Source organism: Aplidium turbinatum, chromosome 14, assembly GCF_918807975.1.
Source record: "Aplidium turbinatum chromosome 14, kaAplTurb1.1, whole genome shotgun sequence".
Taxonomy (NCBI): Eukaryota; Metazoa; Chordata; class Ascidiacea; order Aplousobranchia; family Polyclinidae; genus Aplidium; species Aplidium turbinatum.
Window position 1 is genome coordinate 17,539,012 of NC_137485.1, and position 25,782 is coordinate 17,564,793.

The window sequence follows — 25,782 nt, forward strand, 5'->3', positions numbered from 1 at the left end:
AAAATTTACTTCAAAAAATCAAATGAAAATTGAATAATGCGTTATTCTAATTTTTGAGGTTTTAATTGTTGGTTACATGAGTAGGTGCTCACTGCCTACCTACAATCCCTCCTCGGTCTGCCTGAATCATACTTGCAATTGTTTCTTGTTGTTTTTTGATTTATTGAGCGCGAGTTGGGATAAAAACCTGATTTTGTATAAACTTACAATGGCTTTAACACGACAACTTAAATCCGTGGTACACATTCATTTCTCTAGCTTGCTTTTTTCGATAATGAAATGAAACTCAACACACAATGGCAAATACTCTCCAGAAACCACGGCTCCCGGCACGCGGCAAATGCGACAATCAGAAATTAAACGTCTTGGTCAGAAGGCGGGCCACGTAACGTATAACAGTGAAAGAACGCAAATTCAACGTTGCTTAATTCAACCAACCAAGTTACAAAATTCATCACAATTTCAATTCTAATCAAGAGGGCAATCGACCCGCCGGAACATTGCGGCCCCTAATTATGGCACATAATTAAATAAAGGTTGAAGTAGAAGGGTCGATTCCCGACATGCAATACACAGAAAGTATGTACATTAAAACTACACAAAAACGGTGATTATCTTTTGATAGCAGTGCAAGGCACTTGGACACCCTGGCCACAATGGCCTGGCGAATACTTACACGATTAACGATTAATATCTACGTTAGCTTCATGAGACACACATAGTAGCAAACAACTCAGACGCACTACACAGTACCTAACTAGCTACTTATAATGACGCAAATTACTGAGATCGCTTGCGAATACTTACGCGGTTAGCATTTACATCATTTGCATGAAACACACAATAGCAAACAAATCAAATGCATTACACAGTAGGCCTAACTAACTAGCTACTTATAACGAGGCCGATGACTGAGATCGCTGTAGAGCATACGTTACTAAGACATGTTGTTGAGTTACGCATATTGGAGCCCTGCGGATGACAAACAGAATTACGCAGGTTAGTAACAGATTTGCGCGGTACATATCTACAATACACTACAAATTTAAATGAAAGGCAAGGGTGGTACAGATGCCTCGACGACACCCGCTAACAACAGACCAGGGCGGGGCCGGGTCCAGAACGCAGTCAAGCATTCCCCACAGGAGCAACGCACGATATATCCCTTAGGACCAGGTCCACTTTGACCTCACCCGATGCCCCATCCACCACTGAGACTGCCACCCTGACGCGCCTGACAATCGGTTTTCCTTTTCTAATTTGGGGGATGATCTCATGGACTCTCCCCAGACGGTACCTTCCTCTCTTAGTTATATCTTCTGGAGAACCAACCACCACTAATTGGCCAGGCTGTAGGTTTTCCACCAAACTGGCCCACTTTTTTCTACCCTGCAGGGAAGGTAAATAGAAAGAGATCCATTTCTCCCAGAAACTGTGAGATAGAGCCAGGTTATACCTATAGTCTCTCCGTAACTCATCTCGGTCATGAGGATTTCCTACTGATGAAAATGGGCTCAAGAAGGGGTTAAGGAGTGCGGCTGGGGTGATAACAGTAGAATCCTTAGGGTCATCACAGACAGGAACTAAAGGTCTTTCGTTGACTATTCTAGTGGAACTACCCGTAAATGTAAGAAGTTCAACAAAGTTGGGTTTCCGTGATGAGTTCCCAATAACGTGGGAAAAGGCAATTTTGAATTGCTTGACCATTGCTTCCCAGGCCCCTCCCTGGGCCGGGGCATACGGAGGAATGAACTCCCAGTTAATTCCCTTTTTTCGCAAAGAAGTTTGAATTTCAGAAGACTCCAGAATTTCTGATAGTCTTTTAGATGCTGCTTGAAATGTGGTCCCGTTATCTGAGTACATGTTACGTATAGATCCACGCAAGTCTACAAATCTGGTAAATGCTAAAACAAATTCACTGTAAGATAGTGACGTCACAAGTTCCACATGGATTGCTCTACTCGCAAGACAGGTAAATAACAATCCCCATGCTTTCTTTTGGCTTCTTCCTTCCACAAACGTCATTGGACCAAAATAATCTACGCCACTGTTGAAGAAGGGTTTGTTATAGGCCGTGGTTCGTGGTAATGGTAGATCCGACATAAGCTGCCTGATAGGCTTTGCTTTCTCTAAGGCACATGGAGCGCAGTCATGCAAATAGTGTTTCACCGAGGAATTACCGTTTGCAATCCAAAAACGTTGACGAGTAGATAACAGTGTCTGTTGCACACCACAGTGATAGCTATCACAATGAGCGTCAAGGACAACTAGCCGTGTCAATGCGTGCCTCGAAGGCAAAATAAGAGGATGCTTCGCATCGACAGTTATTTCGGGAGACTTACTCAATCGACCTTCAATACGAAGTCTCCCCCGTGTGTCCACACAAGGACGATACTTTTTTAGAGAGCGCAACTCCTTCAGGCACTGTTTATCAGCGCCAGCTTCGCTCGAAGCAAGACGTTTTGTTACCACTGTTCCCGACAATTTTCACCAAATCAAACGTCATATAAAAACCGTTCAAGTCTACTGAATATTACGTCATGGAAATTCCTAAAGCATGTGCCAAAATTGCACCAGCGTTCATAAGAATTGTGTGAAACCTGTTTGGGCCTGTTTGGGCCTGTTTAAACAGGAAATATTACATCAGCTTTAAACACCTGTTGGAATGACTTCATAATTGTCTTTCATTATTGCGTCACAGTACTGCATACGTGAATTTGAGATATTGCTATCTATTCTGGTCATTCGTAAAATGATTGTTTGAAAGTTGGCCGCACATTTAACTGTTGGCTTAGTGCTTGCTAGCTGGACAAAAGTTCCGTCTTTTATCCAAGTAATCTGTTGTGTAGTGACAGTTTTCAGTGGTGTACGCGTTGCACCCCCTCGTTTTCGGTAGCCGTGGGCTAATTTTTACAGAAATACACTTTTTGAAAAGAAGTTCAAGTGTGTGTTTCTTCGGTCATTATATGCAGACGAAAGGATCCGGGAACTTTAAGTTACAATTTTCCCACGAAGAAATTATGGTTTACCGCTGTGACCATAAAAAATAAAAGACGATTCTCTGTCTAGTGTTTGGCACAGAAGCACTTAGAAGCCAAAAATAAAAGACGAAGTTAGTTAGTTGGTAGGCCAAGAAGCACTTAGAAGCAAAGAAATAATAAAAGAAGATCTTATTGGTTGGTAGTCTAAAGAAGTAAAGAAAAGTAAAGACATTTCTTCTCAGTTTGGTACAGAAGAAAAATAACTTTGACATTCATTGGCAAGAAAGAAGATTAAAGGCAATCCATCTGTGCTTGAAGATTCAAGTGGAAGAATCCAAGCAAGTTTTGTGGACGTTTGGACTTCACATACTCGTACAGCTACGGTATCGTGCATTTAAATTCTTTTTTGTATTTTTACGGTCTTTGCAGTTAAGTTTTTTATAACTACTGTAATTTGTGTGTTTGTGTAACTTAATTTTTTAATTGTTAAATTTAGCCCTAACATTTAATATGTCTACACTCGGTGGTGACAGGGACTCGACCGCCGTCGACTCGACTGAGTTTAAGCCTGATGATGTTCTTTGCGGTCGGGCAAGCCATTCTGGGGAGGGACCCATTAACGATGAGGCTAAGTCAGTTCGAGAGGCCCGGCATCTTAGACGGGATATTTTGACTCAAATTGGGAAACTTTCTGTGGCCCTAGGTTCTTTGAGTGATAAGCAGGAACTGTTAATTTTTCGGTCTAACTTATCTACTTTAGAAGAGGAATTATGGCATTTCCATGCTCTTTTGAGTAAAATTGTTAACTCTGCAATCTTGGCAGAACTTCGTGATAGGGTAGATCCCGAATTTAACTCGTTAAAAAATAACTTCGAACAAAAAGAAAGTGAGTTGTCAGATAGGTTGGATGCTGACATACATCCTGAGGATAGCGCCTCAAATGTAAGCACTAGGATGTCTGAGAGCTCGTCACGGATAGTTGCACAAATTAACCTACAGTTAAGACGAGAGGAGCTCCAGATCCAAGCTGAGGCCGAAGCGAGAGCTGCTGAGGCCGCCGCGAGAGCTGAGGCCGAAGCAAGAGCTGCTGAGGCCGCCGCGAGAGCTGAGGCCATACGAGCTGAGGCCATACGAGCTGAGGCCATCGCGAGAGCTGAGGCCGAAGCGAGAGCTGCTAAGTTCGCACTCAAAGACGCTCAGTTGAGGGCCGAACAACGTAAAGAGGTAGTTTTAGCTGAATATCGTTCTGAGTTGGGCTCCCGGCGTAGCTCTAGGAAGGGCTCTTCTAGGCATTCCAGAAGTGAACATCAATCACAGTTTAATTTACCTAACCTTTTCCACACGCCTGTTCAATCCGTAAGTGGACCTGTACAATCCATATGTTTTCCAGCTGTTTCAGGAGGTCTCGGGGCCGCGGCTAAGGGTCTTCCGAAGGCTGTAGAGCCAAGGTCTGCAAATTACAACCGAACTCCTCCCCCAGAGCGTACAGGTCACGGGGCCGCCATTAGCAGTAATGCTTTGCCCCCTTCACAGTTTTCTGCGCCGCTAGTTTTTGATCGCCCAGCTACACGTAATTTGGGTGGTTGTGAGAGGCGTATCGTGTCTCCTGATTTTAACGTGTTTGAGGATCGTGATCGGGCTGTGCATGTGACTGAGCCCACTCAGCCCCTTAAGGGATATAGCTTGTCTTCTCCCGCTAAATCGAGTTCTCAACAGCAGGATTGCTTTTTTGAATACCAAAATAGTAGGACGTTCTTCGATAAGGCGGCCTTGATTGGTTACGATGGTAATAATATGCCATTTGTCTTCTTTAAAAATCGTGTTATGGCCTTGATGGCAGCTTCGCCCTTTAAGGGAACTCGTTTGACTTTGTTGCAAGCAGCTTGTGTTAGAACAGCTGCACAAACGATTGCTAATTTGGTTTCGGACACCCCTGGCTTGTCAGAGGAAGACAGGATAGAAATGTCGTTAGCTCGCTTGTCCCAGCGTTTTGGGGTTCGTGGAGGTCTTTTTGCAGAACCAGAAATTAGAAAGTATCGCTATGGTAGCAAATTGACTTCGATCTCTTCCAGTGATTTGAAAGAGTTTAAAGATGAATTGTCGCAGTGTTTGCTTTACGCGAAAGCTTATGGTCAGCGTGATAAATTAGAAGGACGTTTTGTTTTGGATTTGGCTAAGCGACTCCCGTTTGACGCTAAGCAGCGTTATCTTGACTTTTTAGGTGATCAGTATGGTAGCACTGAGGAACCTACTTTTCAGAGTTTGTTTGATTTTGTAGTACGGGAGGAAACGCGCAAGTCGACTGATTTTAGCATCATGCTAATGGGCGATTCTGGTGAGTCGCAGCATTTTAAAAAGTTTGGCAAAGGAAAATTGCCTTCATGTCCGGTTAGGCAGACGTCTGTAAAACCCCATGATATTGTCATGTCAGGAAGTTCGCAGTACTCGACTGCTGTTGGCGCACCGCGCGGTGGTGAGGCTAGACGTAAAGACCTACCGGCATGTTTTTGTTGTTCGTCACGTGGTCAAGTTGAATATCATTTTTTGTCTAATTGTAAAGAATTTTTGCGCTTGACACCTAAAGGTCGGAGAGATGTCATTGTGAAAGCTGGAAAATGCTTGAACTGTTTGCGCCAGCATATGGTTAAGGACTGTAATCATGCAAACAACTGTCGTCAGTGTGGGCCTAACAACGATAGGAAACACTATTTTCTTTTGCATGATTTTTATGTGACGTCACGTGATTCTCTGGATTCGGTCGGTAAAGATGATGCTGGTGCCAGAGTTCCTGTGCGTAATGTTAAGATTGGAAATGTTAAAGCAGCCTTTAACCGCGTTACTGCTGCTCGTGTTTTGAATCCAATGACTGGCAAATCGAAGTTGGTGTATTGTCAGCATGATCCTGGTTCGCAGTTGACCTTTGTTTCGAGTGATTTGGTGTGCGAACTTGGTCTTAAACCGTATGATAAAGCGTCGTTTAAAATGGATACTCTGGCTGGTCAGAAACCTACTTGTGCTGAACTTGTTAAACTCAACATTCAGTCGTTAGAGACGAATGAACTGTTTTGTGATATAACTTCGGTGGTTAACCCAGCTTGGGCTGACGATGTTAAGACTTTACCACATAAGCAGGATTTAAGTAGTTTCCGTCATTTTCATGACGTGAATATGTTTCATTTGAATGATTGTAGTACTGTAGATGTACTGATTGGAAACGACAACGCTTATTTGATGTGGGCAAAAGAAGAACGTGTTGGTGAAAATCGCAGTGAACCGCATGCTTTACTCACTCCTCTCGGTTGGTTGGCTTGTGGTGGTAAGTCACCCTTAGATGAAAGCGTTGCTAAAGTGTGCAGAGTGCAGACGTCTTCAGAGTCGGATGTCATCTCTGGCTTTCAGCGTAAAATTGAGTCTCGTGATATGGAAATAGCAGACCTGAATAAAGTCATTCAGGATTTGACTTTGCAAAATGAAACCTGTGGTTCGTAGAGCCAAAGTTGCCGTCTGCAACTATGATGAGAGTACGGGGAAAGTAAAAGTAGACTACGTGTTGAGGGATATTTCGTGCCTCGCCCCCGTAAAGAACACCTAAGCGTTAGGGTTTGAGCCTGGTTTTGTCTGCGGTGGCTGACCCTTGTCTGAGCCCAGAACAGTCGGTTATTATCGCAACCATGGTATATAGCGTCATTTTTTGCGTGTACCTAATACCTATGGTACCAATTTCATGTATCATCGTGTTTATTCCGTATTGTTGTTCATTCTTTGCATGCCCTTTGTATTTACGTATTAACTTAAACGTGAGTGATTCAAACAATTTGTGTATCATGTGTTTTTATTCATTGGCTCACAATTGTCGTCAATTCTTTTTTAGTTATGCCATGTCAGACTGTCATAACTAGGGGCCGCTATGTTCCCGACAATTTTCACCAAATCAAACGTCATATAAAAACCGTTCAAGTCTACTGAATATTACGTCATGGAAATTCCTAAAGCATGTGCCAAAATTGCACCAGCGTTCATAAGAATTGTGTGAAACCTGTTTGGGCCTGTTTGGGCCTGTTTAAACAGGAAATATTACATCAGCTTTAAACACCTGTTGGAATGACTTCATAATTGTCTTTCATTATTGCGTCACAGTACTGCATACGTGAATTTGAGATATTGCTATCTATTCTGGTCATTCGTAAAATGATTGTTTGAAAGTTGGCCGCACATTTAACTGTTGGCTTAGTGCTTGCTAGCTGGACAAAAGTTCCGTCTTTTATCCAAGTAATCTGTTGTGTAGTGACAGTTTTCAGTGGTGTACGCGTTGCACCCCCTCGTTTTCGGTAGCCGTGGGCTAATTTTTACAGAAATACACTTTTTGAAAAGAAGTTCAAGTGTGTGTTTCTTCGGTCATTATATGCAGACGAAAGGATCCGGGAACTTTAAGTTACAATTTTCCCACGAAGAAATTATGGTTTACCGCTGTGACCAACCACATCGATCGACTCCGGCAGGCCGTCACAACTTAACAAATCTCTATACACTACTTTTTGTACGTAAGAAACAACCCTATTTAAAGCGTCCTCAAGATAGGATGCATTTAACTTTGGTTTTACATACCCATGTTTCTTGCATTTGGATACAATGAACTCCGTGAAAGCTACAAGATAGGCGGCTCTTTTTTTCAACACGTACAAAGTAGGTGCGGTTTCGATCATCTTGCTAATGGAGCCAGCAGTTGCATTTTCACTTACCGTTATCGCCGGCGACAGTTCCATTTTACGAATAGCAGCATCTGCTCCATTCGCCGTTGGGACCTCGCCCTCCTGCATGAGAAAAGATGGACCGCTCAACCACATCTCTCTGGAACCTGTTTTGGTGATGGCATTCGGTCTGGTTCCAACGTCTGCCGAGTTGAGATGTGTCGGACAAAAATGCCATTCTCTCACCTCTGACAAGAGTAAAATACGATTTAACCTACGAGTAACAAACTTGCATAATCGTAAATCAGGATTTCTGATCCACTGAAGGACAGTATTCGAGTCACACCAGAAATGTTTTCTAAGATCAGGCAGGTGTAGTGCATTAGCTGCCTGGTTTAACAGTTCCGTAGTATTAAGCGCGGCTACAAGCTCCTTTCTGGCAATCGGCCATGCACTTTGATGCTTGAGGACAACCCTACTTTTGCCAAAAACGAAGGATACGCAAGGGACTCCGTTACACAGCCTACGTATATACACAACGGAGGCAAAGGAGTGATTGGAGGCATCACTGAATCCATGTAACTGATATACGATATCATCGTCTGCACAACACGGCTCTGTGTTTACAAAATACCATCTAGGTAGGCTATGGAAAATTCTTTTAGTAAATCTAATGAATGAATCCACGACTTCCACTCTTTTATGTAGCTTTGTGGCACTTCGGTGTCCCAATCGAGGCCTTCAATAGCCAAACGCTGCAGAATTAAATTAGCTTTAAGGAAGAATGGAGCGCCGAACCCTAGTGGATCGAAATTTTGGCCAAGTTGGCTTAACATTGAGCGACGTGTGTACTTCTCTAAAGGTTGGAGAGAGCACTTAATGAAGAATGAATCTGACTCGGTTTGCCACACACAACCTAGAGTTTTTGCTACTGGTAAGTCTGTGTCGTCTTTTTCGAGGTCGACATCGCGAAAGGAGGAAGCCAGCATCTCTTTTTTAAAGTCCGACAAAACATCCAACGCCCCTTTGTTGGCACTCCATTTCACCAAACTAAAGCCTCGGCTATCGAACAAGTCAATGGCTTGTTTAGCAATCTCACTGACCTCATCAAGGCTATTTCCAGAGAATATCAGATCGTCCATATACATATTTTTTCGAATGGCACGCAGGGTCAGGTCACTGGCTCCAGTGGGGTTTTGTTCAATCATCTTTTGAATGGCTAAGCAGGCGACGTATGGACTGCTTTTAATTCCCCAAGGGTGTACACAAAATCTAAACGGAATTACTTTGCCCTTTTCGATATCATTATTCTCAAACCACAGCAAACGGAACAAGTCGCGTTGTTCCATTGGTAATTGAATCTGGAAGAAGCACTTGGTTAGGTCTGCCATTAGGCCAAACTTTCCCAATCTAAAGCGAGCCAGAACTTGTGTTAAAGGGTTTAATATGTCTGGGCCCGACAAAATCACATCATTAACACACCTACCCTTAAACTCAGATTTGCCGTCATATACCACTCGCTTTTTTGCTTGGGATGTCACAAAATATGGTAAGTACCACACACATGCTGATGAGTCATCGTCTTTTACCGGCTCAATGTACTCACTGGACTGCATTTCAGTCATCGTTTCTACTAAGAATATTCGAACATCAAATTGCTTTAAAGCCTTTCGTCGTAAGCTCAGAACACGGTCAAAAGCCAAAGAGTGGTTATCCAGTAATTCAAAGTCGGTTTTTAAAGGTACGGGCATTTCAAATCTCCCATCTTCAACTTTCATTTGCGTCTCAACAAATTTTTGTGCTATGACATCATTGCGGGACAGTTCTATCGTTTCATCTGTTAGGGTTAAATCCTTTATTACATGTTTTAAACGACTGATTTCAATCTCCTGCGCATCAAAACTGTCAAGACTAAGTGACTCCTCAGCGACGTTACCATTAATGGCAACACGACGTACTTTAGAATCACCAGAGATCATAGAACCTCGACCTCCACTAGCCAGCCAGCCCAGTGGGGTTAAAATAGCATGGGGCTCTTCCCGAGTCATGCCAACACGTTCTTCTAATACTCGCATCAAGTAAGCATGGTCATTCCCGATTAGAATATCGACCGACATTTTGTTAGGTAACGAAATCAATTCAACATTATCGAAATGTGAAAACCTATTTAAGTCTTGATGCTGCGGCAATGTTTCGACATGGTCACTCCAAGGTGCATTTACCACTGCTTCCACATCACCATACAGTTCGTCAGTAACTAAGGATTGGATATTAAATTTAACCAGATCAGAGTGTATTTCTTGTTTGCCTGCTAGAGTGTCCATGCGGAAGGATACATTATCCGTGGCTTTTAGATACAATTCTTTAGCCAATCGGCTTGAAACAAATGTGAGCTGAGAGCCTGGGTCGTGTTGACAGTAAACCAGAGTGGTCTCTCCATTAGATGGGTTTATGACCCGCGCAGCCGTGACACGATTAAACACTGCCCTCTTATGAGCGATGCTTACGCTACGATTAGTGACGGCAGGTGCCGTTCTAAGATCATTGCCATTGCCCGATGTTCCTTGAGGATTCACATAGGCGTCGTGCGGTAGATAATAGTGCTTAAATCGGAAATGTTCGCCGCAGCGCCTACAATTACATGATTGGGTGCAGTTTTTTGCTTCGTGTCCTAGACGTAGGCAGTTTAGACAACGACCAGTCGTGGCGATGACATCTCGGCGTCGCGACGGCGTCAAGTTTAGGAACTCAGGACAATTGGGTAGTCTGTGACGCTCTTGCTTATTCCTACTCTCACAATAGATACAAAGTATGTCCTTCCTCGTACCCTCAAAGGAGCGGCTACCAAACGTTTCTTCTCGGCTCCCAGAACTAAAGCCAGACCCGCGACTGCTATCTTGGGTGACATTTCTGACAGGCTGTGCTGAGGTTTGACGAATACGCATAATGTGATTATCACTTGCCGACCGTTTTGTATCTTTTCTAGCAACGACTTCCTCCATTAAGCGTATGGCGAAGTCCGTAGAGCGACACGTCTCTTCGCAATTTACGAAATCCATTAGGCTTTGGAAGCTTGGTTCCTCGGTGCTACCATATTGCTCTTTCAGATAGTACAAAAAGTCTTTCTTCGCATATCCAGGTAATCGACCTGCTAAGTCTAGTACAAAACGTCCTTCTAGCTGATGACGCTGGTTATACGCTCTAGCGAAGAGGGTACACTGAGCCAGCTCGTCTTTGAATTCCTTTATTGAGGATGATGACATCCCAGATAATTTATTGCCATGCCGTATCCGCCGAATCTCCGGCTCCGCGAGAAATCCGCCTCTAACACCAAAGCGCTGGGACAAGCGATCCAGCGACATATCGATCCTTTCCTTTTCGCTCCAACCAGAAGTATCCGATGCTAAGTTTGAGATGGTTTGCGCGGCGCTACGTACGCAGGCTGCCTGTAGCAAAGTCAGCCGATTTCCCTCAAATGGGCAACTTTCCATTAGTGATTCAATACGGTTTTTAAAAAATATAAACGGCATGTTGTTGCCGTCATAGTTGATCAATGCGGCCCTGTCATAGAAAGTGCGACAATTATGATATTTATAGAACCAGTTTTGTTGATCCTCAGCACCTCTGTTTGCATTAAGCCCTGGCGGGGATGTCATAACATGTCTAGTTTCACGGCCATCATCTTTAACTAGTGGTGAATTACATCTCTCACCTTTAAGATCTTTCCTTACAGTTAAGGGGCATGTTTGTGACGGTTTCACAACCTTCTCTCTATAAAAATCACGTTGATAATCATAATGAGGTTTTCTTTCAGCGGCCCCATGGGTCCCCCCGGGCGGTTTTGCCAAAAAATTATCTTTAGTCCACGTTCTATACTTGTTTGTGAGGGCGTTTCCTGGAAAGAGCTTTCTTAGGGGAGTTTCTCTATGTGGCGGTTCCATTAAATTCTCCTGTTTAGCCTGGCTCTGTTTAGGTTGGGCATCTATGCTAGCGGCCCCATGAATGTCATGGGATCTCCCAGGCGGATTGATAATGTCAGCGTCCCACCTCTGGACCTTTTCTATCGCTGTAGGGATGTAGTCGGTGACTCCGAGACTACTGGCCGTAGGCCGTCGTTGCCCGCGCTCCGACCCTTGGTCCGATCCACATTGTGAAAACAAGTCAAGCTTACTTTGCCTTGCTCTCAGTTCGGCTGCCTTGATCTGCATTTCAATTTCGGCTCTGGCTTCGGCTTCCTCTGCTTCGGCTTTGGCTCTGGCTTTCTCTGCTTTGGCTTTGTTCACCCGCATCTGTTTTTCCCACCGCAACTTCTCCATTTCGAGCCGGATTTCAATCTCTTCTTCTTTTGAACGGCGCGAGCGACTACTCGAGGCACTGGTGGTTGATTTTCCTTTTATTGTACCTAATTTTGTATCAACCTTGGAGATTTGCTTCTGTTTTATAGTACGTCTCAATTCCTCAATCTCTAACCTGACCTGTTCTGTAGCTTCAGATATCATAGTGCTATCCTTTAGTTTATTTGCAAGTTCTAACAGTTCTCCAAAGTTGCCCTCTAACTCCGCCATATCAACCAAGGCCCGCTCTAGCGACGCTTCATCATGTACCATGGGGAGACCTCTCCTTAATTCTCCAACCCCCTGCAGCACCTCTCTTTTTTTGTGTCTGACGTCCCTGAGCACAGCTTCTGCACTGGAATCAGCATGGGTAAGGCTGCCATGAACCCCCTGAGGATACACCTGCCCAACGCCCGGGTGTTCCGCCGCACCACCCCCAGACGCAGCGCCCCCTGTCCCACTGCCAACGGGAAGCGTACGAGACACCGGATGGCCACCGTCACCTTCCATTTATCAATTTAAGAAATTACACTACTGTATACTACAGCCTACACACAGTAATATCGACACACGTAACGTAATGGACAGCGTAACCAACATTAATTGGTAACTTACCGCTCTCTGAGTTACGGTGGAGCAAGCCTTTTGACAAACAATACAGTATTTTACACAAGTTATTATACACAATTAGGCTCCGGTACAATAGAGTTCCAGTTTACAACACAATTAAAGTACGGTTATATTAAAGTCCTTTCGTTGCAGGGATGTGCTGACCACCACTTCAGAAGTCTTCCTTGGTTGAAATTTAAATTTGTTAGTCTTTAAGTTAGTCCTTTAGTTCTTGTTCTTTCAATTCTGTCAATTTTGTTAGTTCTTTTAATTCTTTTATTTCGTTATTTAGATACTTTATAGTTCTTTACTTCAGTTGTCCAATTATCAGGTTTTTATTTTTGGTTACATGAGTAGGTGCTCACTGCCTACCTACAATCCCTCCTCGGTCTGCCTGAATCATACTTGCAATTGTTTCTTGTTGTTTTTTGATTTATTGAGCGCGAGTTGGGATAAAAACCTGATTTTGTATAAACTTACAATGGCTTTAACACGACAACTTAAATCCGTGGTACACATTCATTTCTCTAGCTTGCTTTTTTCGATAATGAAATGAAACTCAACACACAATGGCAAATACTCTCCAGAAACCACGGCTCCCGGCACGCGGCAAATGCGACAATCAGAAATTAAACGTCTTGGTCAGAAGGCGGGCCACGTAACGTATAACAGTGAAAGAACGCAAATTCAACGTTGCTTAATTCAACCAACCAAGTTACAAAATTCATCACAATTTCAATTCTAATCAAGAGGGCAATCGACCCGCCGGAACAATTGTTATAGGATTGTGTTTTAACTGAAGTGCCCATTGTCCTTTACAATACATCGAAATTAAATCAACTATAATGACCATAAAAAGCCGCAAAAAAACTTCGGTAGGTCTAATATATCGACTAATATTCGGATTTTGAAAGTTTATAGTGAACGAAAAGGTAGGGACAGTGCTGTATTCGATGGTATACGGCGGTATACGCAGTAAACTCTCTGTTTTTTTGAGCAACTACAGTATAGTCAGAGACGGGCGTGATCTTGATCTTGAAGATCACTTTCATTTTGGTGATCTTGATCTTGATCTAAGATCACTTTTTTTTGTGTGATCTTGAATTCTTGATCTTGAAAGTCAATAAGATCAAGATCACTTTGGAATTTCAGTTGCCCTACTATATATTATAGATATATTTTTTTTGAACTGGTACTGTACAAAGTAGCCTAATTAGTGGTAATTACTACCATTTAGCCACTATTAATATGACTCATGCGTCTAATAAAAGTTGATTTGAAATCTCAATGAGTTTGGTTAGTGTTGCCATTTCAAAATTGAAAAAGCTTTGTGTGGTAACCAGCTTACGACTGTATATCAACACATGAGAAGAAATGACTAAAATTTGTTTACATTTCTGTTTTGTGAATTCTAAAAATTTGTTTGCTTTCGTTGATCCAATCTTAGATGTTTGAAAAGTTTAGGTTCGCGATGCTAAAAAATGGATTATAGTCGACTTTGGTCATGTAAAGTGGCTTATTGCAGACTGCAGTGAACCAATCAGACTTAGAATTGTTTAAGATATAGGCTAAAAATAAAAAAATAATACATAAAATGTGTAAATAGATGCTATCCCTTTTTGTATAGTTTTTAATTTTGTTTTTAATTTTGTTTTCTACGGTACCCCAAAAAGTGATCTTGAAAGTGATCTTGATCTTCAAGATCACCTATTTTTGGTGATCCTGATCTTGATCTTCAAGATCACCTAAACAGGTGATCTTGCCCATTTTTGAGTATGGTATACCCTCTGGATTTCTAAAAATAATTAAATTTGTACCTCTCGTTCAATTTTGATGTTGATATAGGCTATTCATGTTATGGCAGAATAAAGATTAGTATTTTGCAGGTTGTGTATTATTTATCATTTTGGCAAATCAGACAGTAGGCTATACCCTATGATTTTTTTACGAATACAGCACTGGGTAGGGAAGCCAATCTGCATGTCCACTTTCAAGCTGAGCATTATGTGTCTTTTCAAAGACCACAAGCGCACGTGCTTTGGCAACGTATCGCACAGCAGACGTCCTTGCGAATGTTCACTCAGCTGCACAGCAGTAGCACAGCAGTAGTGCTGCACAGCAATCATACTGTGTAGGATATAAAGTAGCATAACGAAATAATGAACAAAGTGCTTTGAATATGTTAAATAATTCAGATTTGCTTCAAGTACATTCTCATAGCATCACAGAAGATTGCAAAATTATTATCCATGTCATGAAAAAGTGGAGTTTCAGTCTAGAATACGATTAAACTTGGCCTGTTGCACCTCAAAGCGATTCGGCAGAAAGCACAAATTTCTGAAAAAAATAAAATACTTTAAACTTTTTGTTTAAAAAAACATATTCCTGTTGAAGTTAGCTTTAGAAATATATTTAAAACAAACAGCAAGTATCACTTTAAAACATTTTTGTTTTTGTATGACAAAGGGTATAACCTATTATTACGAAATAGACCTATTTACATTGAAATCATGAAATGGCATCGTAACTTTGCGTTATTTTGTAACAATTTCTGAAGTTTACAAGCTGTCAACAATTTTTACAAGCGTTGTTTTATTTTTTATGATTTTTGTAGGACTCACTTTTATCTTTTCTTCTTCCACAAAATCGCATTTGGTATTTCCCATCTGACCGCTGTCTGGCGCAGTACGGGAAGCAATTCAGAATGAACGTCTTCTGTAGATATACAATTTTGGTAAAGAGGTAATTTTCTTGAATCGTAAACAAATACAACTTAGCAATCACACGGTATTTAACATAATAATAGGCTACAATAAAATTAAGATAAACTATAGATTACGAGCGTTTTCGGCTTTACACGCATGTTAGCCCTTATCAAATAACAAAATGACGAACCATTTATGTTATTGATCAGTTATGCTGTTACTTGATAAGGGTTAACATGTGTATGACCGAAAATGTTCGTAGTTTATAGTTTATCTTCACTTTATTGTATTATTATGCTAAATGCGGTGTGGTTGCCAGGTTATATTTGTCCATGGATCTGTAGATATTGTAACGACTCGGTAAGAACGTCAACCAAATAGGTACCGGTAGTATGCAAAAATTACGCTCATTTTAAAACTACTTTCAATCTAACATACAGTAGTTATAGGAAAGATTGTCTTGTAGATTTTTTTTCAGACTTTACACTTCAATAAAGCTTCAGTGCGGTTTGCTATATGGTAGAACTGGTTGGCATAACATAAACTTTTAGATCATCGTAATCGACACTGAAGCTTTATTGGACTGTTTGAAAGAAAAATCATTTTAACTTAACTGTGTTTAATTGAAAGCACTCACATTTGACGCTTGGTGATAGACTTTTGCGCGTATTAAATACTATAGTAAATTTAGTCACACAGTGTTCGTGTCATTGCCTTTAAGTATGCGATCACAAATCAAATTGATTGACTTAAAAAAGTGAAAACTTGGCTGCATTTAGTTCTGCAAACTGTTGAAACAAGTAAATTCGTATCTGCTTCGTAAGCTTTACATTCTTATTTTAGGTACCATAATCAATATCGTTTTATAATAAAAATTTGATTGTTGTGTGTTCTGCAAAAACTGAATTTGTTTGTTCGCCTAACAAATGACAACTTTTTTTTCAGGAAACAATGGTCTGTTTGTAATTGGCTCCGAATAAACTTTTAAAGTTCGGTTGGTTTCCTGAAAACCAATTTGTTTTAGGCGTTCTGCTGCGACATCGGTAGAAAACCAAAAGATTAACAAATAGCAAAATGTCTTTTTTTTTATAAAGATACGCAATAAAAAGGAACGTACTAAGAAAACACAAACTGTTGAACACCGAATGATCAACAAGCACTTTTATATCCCCCCCCCTCAATTTTGCTTTAAGGGCATGAAGTTTTCAATCTTACCTGATGGGATTGAACAGTGCTTGTTGCTGTTGCTGCTGTTGCTGCTGTTGCTGCTGCTGTTGTTGTTGTTGTTGTTGATGCAAGCAAAGTTGTAGTTTCACGCGGATGAGAATGTTTAGAAACTTTAGATAATCCTGCTGCTAAGTTCAACTTTTGCTTTTCCAACAAAAGCCTTAAAGCTGCTTTAAGTTTTGCTGAAAATAAGAATAGCTAATTAATACAAACAAAAAACAAACAAACATAAGAACAAAGTTATAAATCATACCTTAGGCCTACATTGGACCCAGAAAACAATTTTTAGTAAGCTAATATACTGTAGAATTAAAAGTAAAATGCGGACGTAATTTTAGCAAAAAGTTAAAAAATGAGATTAATGGATCAAACAGCAGCAACATTTAACCAAATAGTTGCGTCATTAAATAAAATAAGTCAAAGCTTAGTTCAATGCGAAACCAAATAAAGGTTCTCATATTTCCCATAATACTCATTTTGTGTGTCTGCAGTACAACAAGTAAATTCTTTACCGAACGTGTATGAACAGGCGGTAGACTATAGGAACAAAAAAAAAAATTATTATACTTACGATTTGAAGAAAACCCAATGCTGTGGTGAACGCAGAAGCAGAGAAGGCAAATTAAAATGATTTTCATTGTACAGTTAGTATTTTCAAAACAGTTAATTGTTTATACACGAAAAGCACTCAGAGTATAATTGTGCGCTGCACTGATATGAAAAAACTTTTTGATTTTCTTTAAAGACTTCCGTTATGTTTTGTATGAAAATAAAATTAGGCTACTTTCGTTTTTTCTGCAACGTAAAACAAAAAGCATTCAATTCTCCAAACCCATCAGAATGCATATTGCTATTCATAGGGGGTAGCCTTGCTCTTATGTCATGGTCAGCTTATGTCCTTGCTCAAAAGATCTCTCAACTTTATGAGGCTAATAAGCGTTAATACGAATGTTTTAATTTTTGCTCAAAAAGTTTGTTCAAATATAAATTTCTTTTCTTTTAACATAGTTTTGAATGTTATTTTCATAAAGAATTTGGTTGCATTTCCAAAAAAATCTTTTTTTTAGCAGACCTAGTCTACGACAAAATAATTTAACACGGTTAGGTTTTGTTGAAAAAACTTTCTCTTAAAATGCCTAAAGTGTTTTGCCTTATATACTTTCACTAAACATTGACACTGGCGTCATGCCGATTAAACGCAGGAATTATATAAGCCACAGTGTCACTGTAACATGACTTAATTTTCATGAAATCGTTGCGTAACAACTGCATGTTCCGAAAATACTCAGTTGATATTAAAAATAAAACGATTAAATGGACCACAAAGGAAACCATTTTGTTTAGAATAACCTTATCTGTTTAAATTTTACGGAATTTCCAAGACATTTAATTTTTACCTTTCCCCTTGTTATCATCATTCTCTGGTTATACCATTAGTGGCAGGAGTGGCAGGTGGCTACCACAGGTCATTTATCGTGTTATATAACTCTGGTGACAAGCAATGCTGATTATTTATTGGCATCATGTAGTAATTTCATGCAATTACTCACAAGAGAAAAATACGCAATCCGCAACAATATTTGCATACATAAAAATAAGTGGTTGCAAGGTTTGAATAGCGAATGCAGTTCAATACCAAACTAATTACATTGTAAAAAAACGATTTGCACTTTCACAATCAATCACTTTCTTTTGTCAATCGACTACTCAGAATAGCAGAAAAACTGCTGAAAAAGCACCAAGTTTAAGAAAAATGTCGTTTACCTTCTCTTAGCTAATTTAGTATGCACTGCGGACAATAATAATAACTGCAATTAAATAAAAAAGTTATGAAAAGGTTTAATTATTTTAGGTAAAATTAGTGGCATTTTCTGGGGAGAAAACCCCTAATTTTCAAAATAGTTTGGTTCAAACTGCATTACAATGCTCACTGAGCACTGATTGCTCACCATGGCTAGCCAGTACGACTTATGTAACCGCAAATGCTTTTTGCCACCTTTCATGACGTTGTTACGAATAATCGTTCCCCAAATCAAAGGTCACATAAAACCGTTCCACCGTTAAAGTCTACTTAACCTGGCGTCTTACGTCATAGATTATTTCTGAAAAAATGATGAGATGTTGCATCATTCCTTTTTTACCTCTTGTAGAATTACACAACAATATGTGGACTGTTACGTCATAGATGCCAGTTACTGGTTGTTGAAATATTGCATCAGTTTTGTCATTTTAGATTGTCACTTGAGAAGGTTGGTTGAATATTAAAACTGCTTTGCTCTGTGCGTATCAACTAGACAAATTTTCTGTCCTTTATCCAGAAGTTTGTCCTGCGGTGTCAAGTTTTTTAGTGCATACGTGTTGCGCTATCCCTTTGTAACCTCCCGTGTAGCTGTCCTGTGTCTTGAAATACAATTCGTGAAGAGGCTTCAGAAGTGTGTTTCGCTCGGTGCCATCGCATACAGACGAAAGGATTCAGGAATTTTAGCTTACAACTTTCCCACGGAGATATTATGCTTTTCCGCTGTGACCAGACGTGGTGATGACATGAGCATTGAGCAAAGCATTCATACGCTTCTTAATTTTAAATTGTTTCTTTTGTTGCATTCAAAAGCTTAGTAGTTTTCAATCATCCTTGGTGTGGTTTCCAACAAGATTTACCTTTGATCAACAAAATACCATTGGCTTGAATATAGAAAGAATTGCTAAACTGTGAAATTAATGCAAAAGTGCTCATGCAAATTTTAATATCTACGCGAAGCAAATAAAGAAAAACAAATAAGCTTAGAATTAAAAAAAGGTTTAAACAAACAATCGAAGAAGACAAACTAGGACAACTGCATACTGAGCACAAAAGCCATTTTGGCTCTGCAGCAGCATTTCCTTGCAGAGCTTTGGAAACTCGAAACAGCAAGGCATTTTGTAAATATTGTACTTTTTACCTTTACGCGGAAGCGTTTTTATTGGCAATGCAGCTTTCAGTATAATTATTTTTTTGATGACGTGTGATTCTATTGCATGCAGTTTCAGCACTAGGCGTACTTTGAAGCTCATTTTGTTTGAGAAAATTTGTAAGTGTTTCTTTTTCTCAGACCGACTCAGTGAAAATTAAAAACGTATTATTTTTGTACCAAAGTTCTGCAGCTTAGCCTACTAATTTGGCTAAACATATGTTGGGGCCCATATTGAGCAACGTTTTTTTTCTGATGACGCCAAACAAGAACAACCAAAACCAAGGCGACAGACAGGTTTCTGTGAGGGTTTTGGCCTCGCAACCGAAAGGCTATCTCCTGACTTCCCGGCCTTCATGCGTGCTACAGTGCAGCATTACTGCTACAAGTGCTACCACTAAGTCGTGTTATGGATGAGCATGGAAAAAGTATTGGAAAACCACGCGGTTACAGGTTGTACCATAAATCGTCTCTAGGTGGTAGCATAGATTTACATGTTAAAAGCTTTGCAAACGTGAGAAATTGTTTCCTGAATATCGTATATCGGTTTCGGGCACTTCGTTGACGTTTCATTGCTTCTGCCTTTTTCTACAATTGCTTCTACCTTTTTAAGTTCACTATGCAAAACGCAATGGCAGTGAAATTTGTTCTCAATTAGTTGAACAAGTTAAGCCACAAAACATTAGCAAGAAATGCACATCCCAGAAGGCAAATCAACCGTTTTTTACATTGTCGTCTACAGATGTTGAATCAATGTGAAAACCTAGTTTTTTGGCGTTAATTGTTAGATGATATATTTATTGAGTTCTATTAAGGATAGGGGATCTCCTGACTCCTGATTAATAATAAAATACTCGTTATACGATATATTCACAAACATTTTTGCAAGTGGTAAGTTCCATGAGACTGCTTTTCAAACTGATTGCATACAAAATAAAAAATATAGAACCTTCAAGCTTTCAAATGATATGAGTTGCAAATAATGAAATGTGTTGCAATGTCTGTAATGACGTTTTTTGTATATCATAAGGCTTTGGCTATACCATAAGTAGACTATTATGGACACTGTTTTTTCAATTTGTTTCTCCGTATATCCCAGCTAGCAAATCAATCGGTTTTAAAAGTTTTTTTAAGTAGGCTTATATATATTTACTGTATGTCTCAATTTCAATAAACAAAGAAAAATAAAAGAGACAAAACTAAATAATAGATTAGGTTTTATTGTTTTGCTTTTCGCCGCTACCACTTGTTTCTATGACTCTTTTAAAGATACGGATCTGTTCTTTGGAAAATCCTGGCACCCTACAAGTAGGCTATCTCCAGTGAGTCATTTTGTGTTCCCTTGAGGTTTGTTTATATTTAAAAATAAAATACTTATCTTCTCTGAATTTATGAAAACTGCGAGGCATTTAATGATGTATCTTTGCAAAGACGTATTTATTTAAAGCTGCAAAATCGAAATTCCATGATACGCTGTCAGTGGAGAAGTTATAGTAAAGTAAGATTACAAAAAAAAAACTTTTGTAAAAAACCTTTCGGAAAATTTGTTTGTTAAATCAGTAAACAGAAAATGTGAATTTCATTAGAATGAAATTTATGCATTAAACTTAATAGTACATGTAAGGGTTATTCATTTCGTTACATCCAAAGTCAATGCACTGTATTACAAAAAGCTTACGGTTGGCAACATCGAAAAATCGTGGATTAGTCAGTGACAGGTATGTAGTGGAACCATAAATATTGTGGTTTAAATAGTTCTAATCTAACTTACATGTATTGACATCCATGTTTTTTCAGAACAGCTCTGTTTGATGTTGTTGATCAAAATAATTTAAACTCTTTCTAATCTTTCCTTAAATTTGACAAGCTTCGTGGGAGTGCATGTAATCAATTTGTCAGTCAAAATCTTAAAAAAATTGTTCTCCTTCCGGCTCACATGTTATTATTTTGCATCTAAAAGTAGCGTAGACTCTCTGTGGCCACTTCATAACCTAAAGTTTTTCAAATAACATGATATACGTTCTTTTGGTGCAAACTAACCTGAACCATCACAAGATGTATGAGATGATAATCTGCTTCTATTCCGACGTTTTCTTAATCAAAATCGACTGACTTCTTCAGGGGGCTAGATCAGGTAGTGACTAGGCCTACCTGTCTAGCATGGTAAAACACAGGACCATGTTGCTGTAAACCAATCAAATATGCAAAATGAAATTCAGCTTCCAAACAAAAATTAATCTCCCTAAATTTTGAAACTAGTAAAAGAGTTTAAACAGTATCAATCAACATCAAACTATAAAACAACGGCAGAGCGGCGAGAGAGGGAACCATATGAGTAACAAAGAATCAAATTGGGTATGCAACACTGCACAGTTTTCAATCAGCATGAAACTAATTCACTGTAAATACATTAACAAGCACTTACAATAACTTTTTTTTTATAAATAGTAGAAAGCAAAATGAAAACAAAAACAAACTTTCAGAACACATACGTTTTTGATAATCATTTTCAACTTTTAGAATTTTGGAATTGCTCCATGTTATTTTATGATCTGAAGTTATATCATGCATGCAGGCCAGTTGCAGATGGTAGCCACTTTGACGTAACAACTTTTGTAAGCGCCTGTAGAGCATGAACCAATCAGAAGCTGCGTTGTCTGTGGCTGAGTGCTAGAAGGGTCACAATCGGAAGGTATAGCCACTTAAACCATGTTTTGATTGGTTAATGCCTTACAAGTTCTTGCAAAAGTTGGTACGTTAAAGTGGCTACCCATGCAAGGAGCTGATTCTTAAGGGCGTTGATACTTGAAGCTCTTTTGTGTACATTAATGCGAGATATTTAAGATCTCGTTTTGTTTGGCCAACATAAATTAAATTGCAATCATCACAAGATACTTGGTACACTAAACTTGATATTTTGCTTTGTTTCAAAGGATCTTTGAAAGACGGCAAATATAATCAGCAAACGAATCAATAGCGAAGATCATCGTGTCCTGATCACTTCTCGCCATCATCATGCCCAGTTGTCGTCCCATCCACAACTATAATTATAATAGCGGGCATGCAAACAAGCAACGTGTCGCTACAATATGTGCCGCTATGCTAAAAGGAGCTTTGCCCGCAAGAACACAATGCTGAAGCTCACGATGAATGTCGTTGTTCATGTAATACAAAGGAATTTATTTATCGCACGAGTCAGTTCAATCATAAATAGTTAAAAGTCGATTTTGATCAACTAGCAGCTAGACCATCTTCAGTTAAGCTTATCAGAAGCTATTTCCTTTTCTTGATCACTGTTTATGTATTTTATTACTGATCATGTTCAACACAGCATAGACTTAATCACTGATGTCCAATTGGATGTAAGTAAGAAATGCCCTGCACCAAGACAATTATTGCAGAAGAAAAAAAAATCAAACAGTCAATTCGCAGCAAGTTTCATCAATTGAAGGAAGCCTCTAGAATCATTGTTTGAAAAAGTCTATGGATTATTGTTTATAAAGCAGTGATCACTTTATTAAAATAATTCATGACTATATAAAAATTTACATTAAATCAAAACTGTGAGATTCACAACAATAAATTAGTTTTTGTTGTAAGATTATAGAAGGGGTGCTGAAAATTTTGTAGAAAATAGCCACATTTTTGTTACTGTACTTAGAAATATTTCTTTTGTTTTATAACACAACAGAACTCGTATTTCACTTATTCATACTAAGTTATTGATAGTGGGGTTAAGCACCATACAAACAATTAATGATTAATAATATCTTAAAAATATCTCATTTATATTGGGGTGTAGGGATTTTCATGAGAGGTAGCACCTCTGTTCCTACCAGTCGCACATCCCTGATGTGGGTAGAGAATTTTGGTCCTCCACTGAAATCTTAAGTCTCACTTATGGCTCCACGTAGTTGGTAATGCACACCAACGGCCACACCCTGGTAACGGTTCGACTGCCGGACTAAACTAAGTGAGGTGCATGTCTAAATGGTTTGCATTTGGCATGTCTATTGGGAAGTCAATCCCATGAAGTGCATGAAGACTGGATCGGCTAGAGAGGCAAATGAACTCATTAATCGGGTCAATGGCTCTAAGGGCGTAACAGCAAAGCGATGTGGCTCGCTAGGGCGTACTCTTGACAAAGGGAGTAACGGCCAGTCACCTCGAAAGAGATTGGAGCCTCATCGAGTATTTTTATCCGTAGTCTACAATGAACGTCAGTAACAATGAAGTGAGATATAAGGATCGATCCGTGACCCCTGCAGAGACATCCTTCAATTGCTACAGGGAAGGAGCATCTCCATCTACCAGTATGGACAACTATGATGATGGCACATGCCCAAAGCCCTATGGACGGCATGAGCCTGACGGAGGCTGTCTGAAAACTAGAAGAAAGATGCTCAAACTAGCAACGTGGAATGTACGAACATTGCATGCTATAGGGCGTTATGACAATTTAAAACAGGAGATGAAAGAAATGGGAATTGACATTATGGGAGTTAGTGAAACACGGTGGAAAGATAATGGTAAAATAGCAGATGATGGTTTCGTAATGATCTATTCAGGCGGATGTAAACATATGCATGGAGTGGGAATTCTAATGAAGAAAAGCGCGGCATCTGCAATGATGGGATATTGGCCAATGTCCAACAGAATTATAATGATGAAGCTACAAGGAACCCCTTTCAACATAAATGTTATACAGGTATATGCACCAACACAAGATCATACAGATGAAGAAATAGAAGAATTCTATGACAAGATAAACAATGTTTTATCATATACCAAAAGGAATGAAATTACGTTCATAATGGGAGACTGGAATGCGAAAGTTGGAAACCAATATGAATTTCCAGTAACAGGACATTATGGTTTGGGAGAAATGAACCAACGAGGAAGACGACTATTGGAATTTTGCAAACTCAATCAGCTGGTCATAGCAAACACTTTATTTCAACAACCACCTAGACGAATATACACATGGCATAGCCCTGGAGATCAATATCGTAACCAAATTGACTTCATTATGATAAATCAAAGATTCAAGAACTCAATAAAACAAGCCAAAACGTATCCTGGAGCTGATATAAACTCTGATCATAATCCAGTTGTTGCAAAGGTGCAAATAAAACTGAAAAAAATGAAACAAAACCCAATTTTGGAACAGTTAGATATGAATCAACTTTCAGTTGAAGAAACGAAACGACAGTACAATCTTTTGATGAACAACAAATTTGCCTTACTGAGCAAGGAATCTGAACCACAAGAAGGTGACACTGAGAACATGATTGAAAACCAATGGCACGAAATACAGAAGAACTTGAATGATGCAAGCAAAAAAGTTTTAAAACAAAAGAAAAAAGCCTCTAAGCAACCATGGATGAATCAAGAGATTCTAGACTTGATGATAGAAAGAAAAAGAAACAAAGACAATAATATACAGTATTTTAAGCTACATAAAGAAATAAATCATAAGTGCCAAACAGCAAAACAAAAGTGGTGGGATGAACAGTGTGAAACTATCGAACAATTAGAAGCTACGCACAAGTCACGAGATATGCATCAAAAAGTTAAAGAAATGACTGGTAATGGAAAGTCAAAAACAAGACAAAACAATTACATCAAGGATAAAGACGGACAAATGTTTTTCGACCGAGATCTAGTGACGCGAAGATGGGAAGAGTATATTAGCGACCTGTATGGAGATGAGAGAGGAAATATTCCTGCTATTAATAATGAAGAAGGTGAACCAATACTGGAATCTGAATTTGATGAAGCCATAAATGAATTGAAAAGCCATAAAGCTCCTGGTAAAGATCAAATAACAACGGAAATGATAAGAGCTCTGGATTGTGAAGGACTATAACATATTCATAACTTATGTAATAACATCTACATGAATGGCCACATACCACTAGAAATGAATGAATCCATTCTTGTCAAACTGCTGAAGAAGCCAAAAGCCACACAGTGTACAGAATTTAGAACCCTTAGTCTCATGAGTCATATACTAAAAATTTTGCTGAGAGTTGTACTCAGAAGAAATTGAAAAATTATCGAAAATGAAATTAATGAAACTCAAAGTGGTTTTATGCCTGGAAAGGGAACACGGGAAAGAATTTTCAATATGAGAACTATATGTGAACGTTACAACCAAATCAATAAAGATGTTTATACTTGCTTTATAGACTATGAAAAGGCCTTTGACCGAGTTAAACACGAAAAATTGATGCAATGTTTGGCTGATATAGGTTTAAATGGAAAAGATCTGCGACTGATAGCAAATC

At 39.4% G+C, this 25,782-nt stretch overlaps 3 protein-coding genes across 3 annotated transcripts; 1 reads left to right on the top strand and 2 right to left on the bottom strand.

Moving 5' to 3' along the window:
* Positions 1-1,128: 1,128 nt before the first annotated feature.
* On the bottom strand, positions 1,129-2,025 carry LOC145782945 (uncharacterized). Its single transcript, XM_082594705.1, has one exon. The coding sequence runs from the start codon at positions 2,023-2,025 to the stop codon at positions 1,129-1,131; it is 897 nt and encodes a 298-aa protein (XP_082450831.1).
* A 12,786-nt stretch (positions 2,026-14,811) lies between these two features.
* Positions 14,812-21,279, bottom strand: LOC145782946 (uncharacterized). Its single transcript, XM_082594706.1, has 4 exons — positions 21,264-21,279; positions 16,533-16,726; positions 15,234-15,327; positions 14,812-14,949 (listed from the first exon to the last, which is right to left on the bottom strand). Exons 1-4 carry the CDS (start codon positions 21,277-21,279, stop codon positions 14,888-14,890), a joined length of 366 nt encoding a protein of 121 aa, XP_082450832.1. The 3' UTR covers positions 14,812-14,887.
* A 2,426-nt stretch (positions 21,280-23,705) lies between these two features.
* Positions 23,706-25,361, top strand: LOC145782948 (uncharacterized). Its single transcript, XM_082594707.1, has one exon. It carries the CDS (start codon positions 23,706-23,708, stop codon positions 25,359-25,361), a length of 1,656 nt encoding a protein of 551 aa, XP_082450833.1.
* The last annotated feature ends 421 nt before the right edge of the window (positions 25,362-25,782 follow it).

Excerpts from the sequence above, each read along its gene's own strand:
- LOC145782945 (XM_082594705.1), bottom strand. The coding sequence starts at position 2,025 with ATGACGTTTGTGGAAGGAAGAAGCCAAAAGAAAGCATGGGGATTGTTA.
- LOC145782946 (XM_082594706.1), bottom strand. Across the intron at positions 15,328-16,532 it reads GCACTGTTCAATCCCATCAG|AAGACGTTCATTCTGAATTG; the intron begins GTAAGATTGAAA and ends GTATATCTACAG. Across the intron at positions 14,950-15,233 it reads TGGAAGAAGAAAAGATAAAA|AAATTTGTGCTTTCTGCCGA; the intron begins GTGAGTCCTACA and ends TATTTTTTTCAG.
- LOC145782948 (XM_082594707.1), top strand. The coding sequence starts at position 23,706 with ATGAACGTCAGTAACAATGAAGTGAGATATAAGGATCGATCCGTGACC.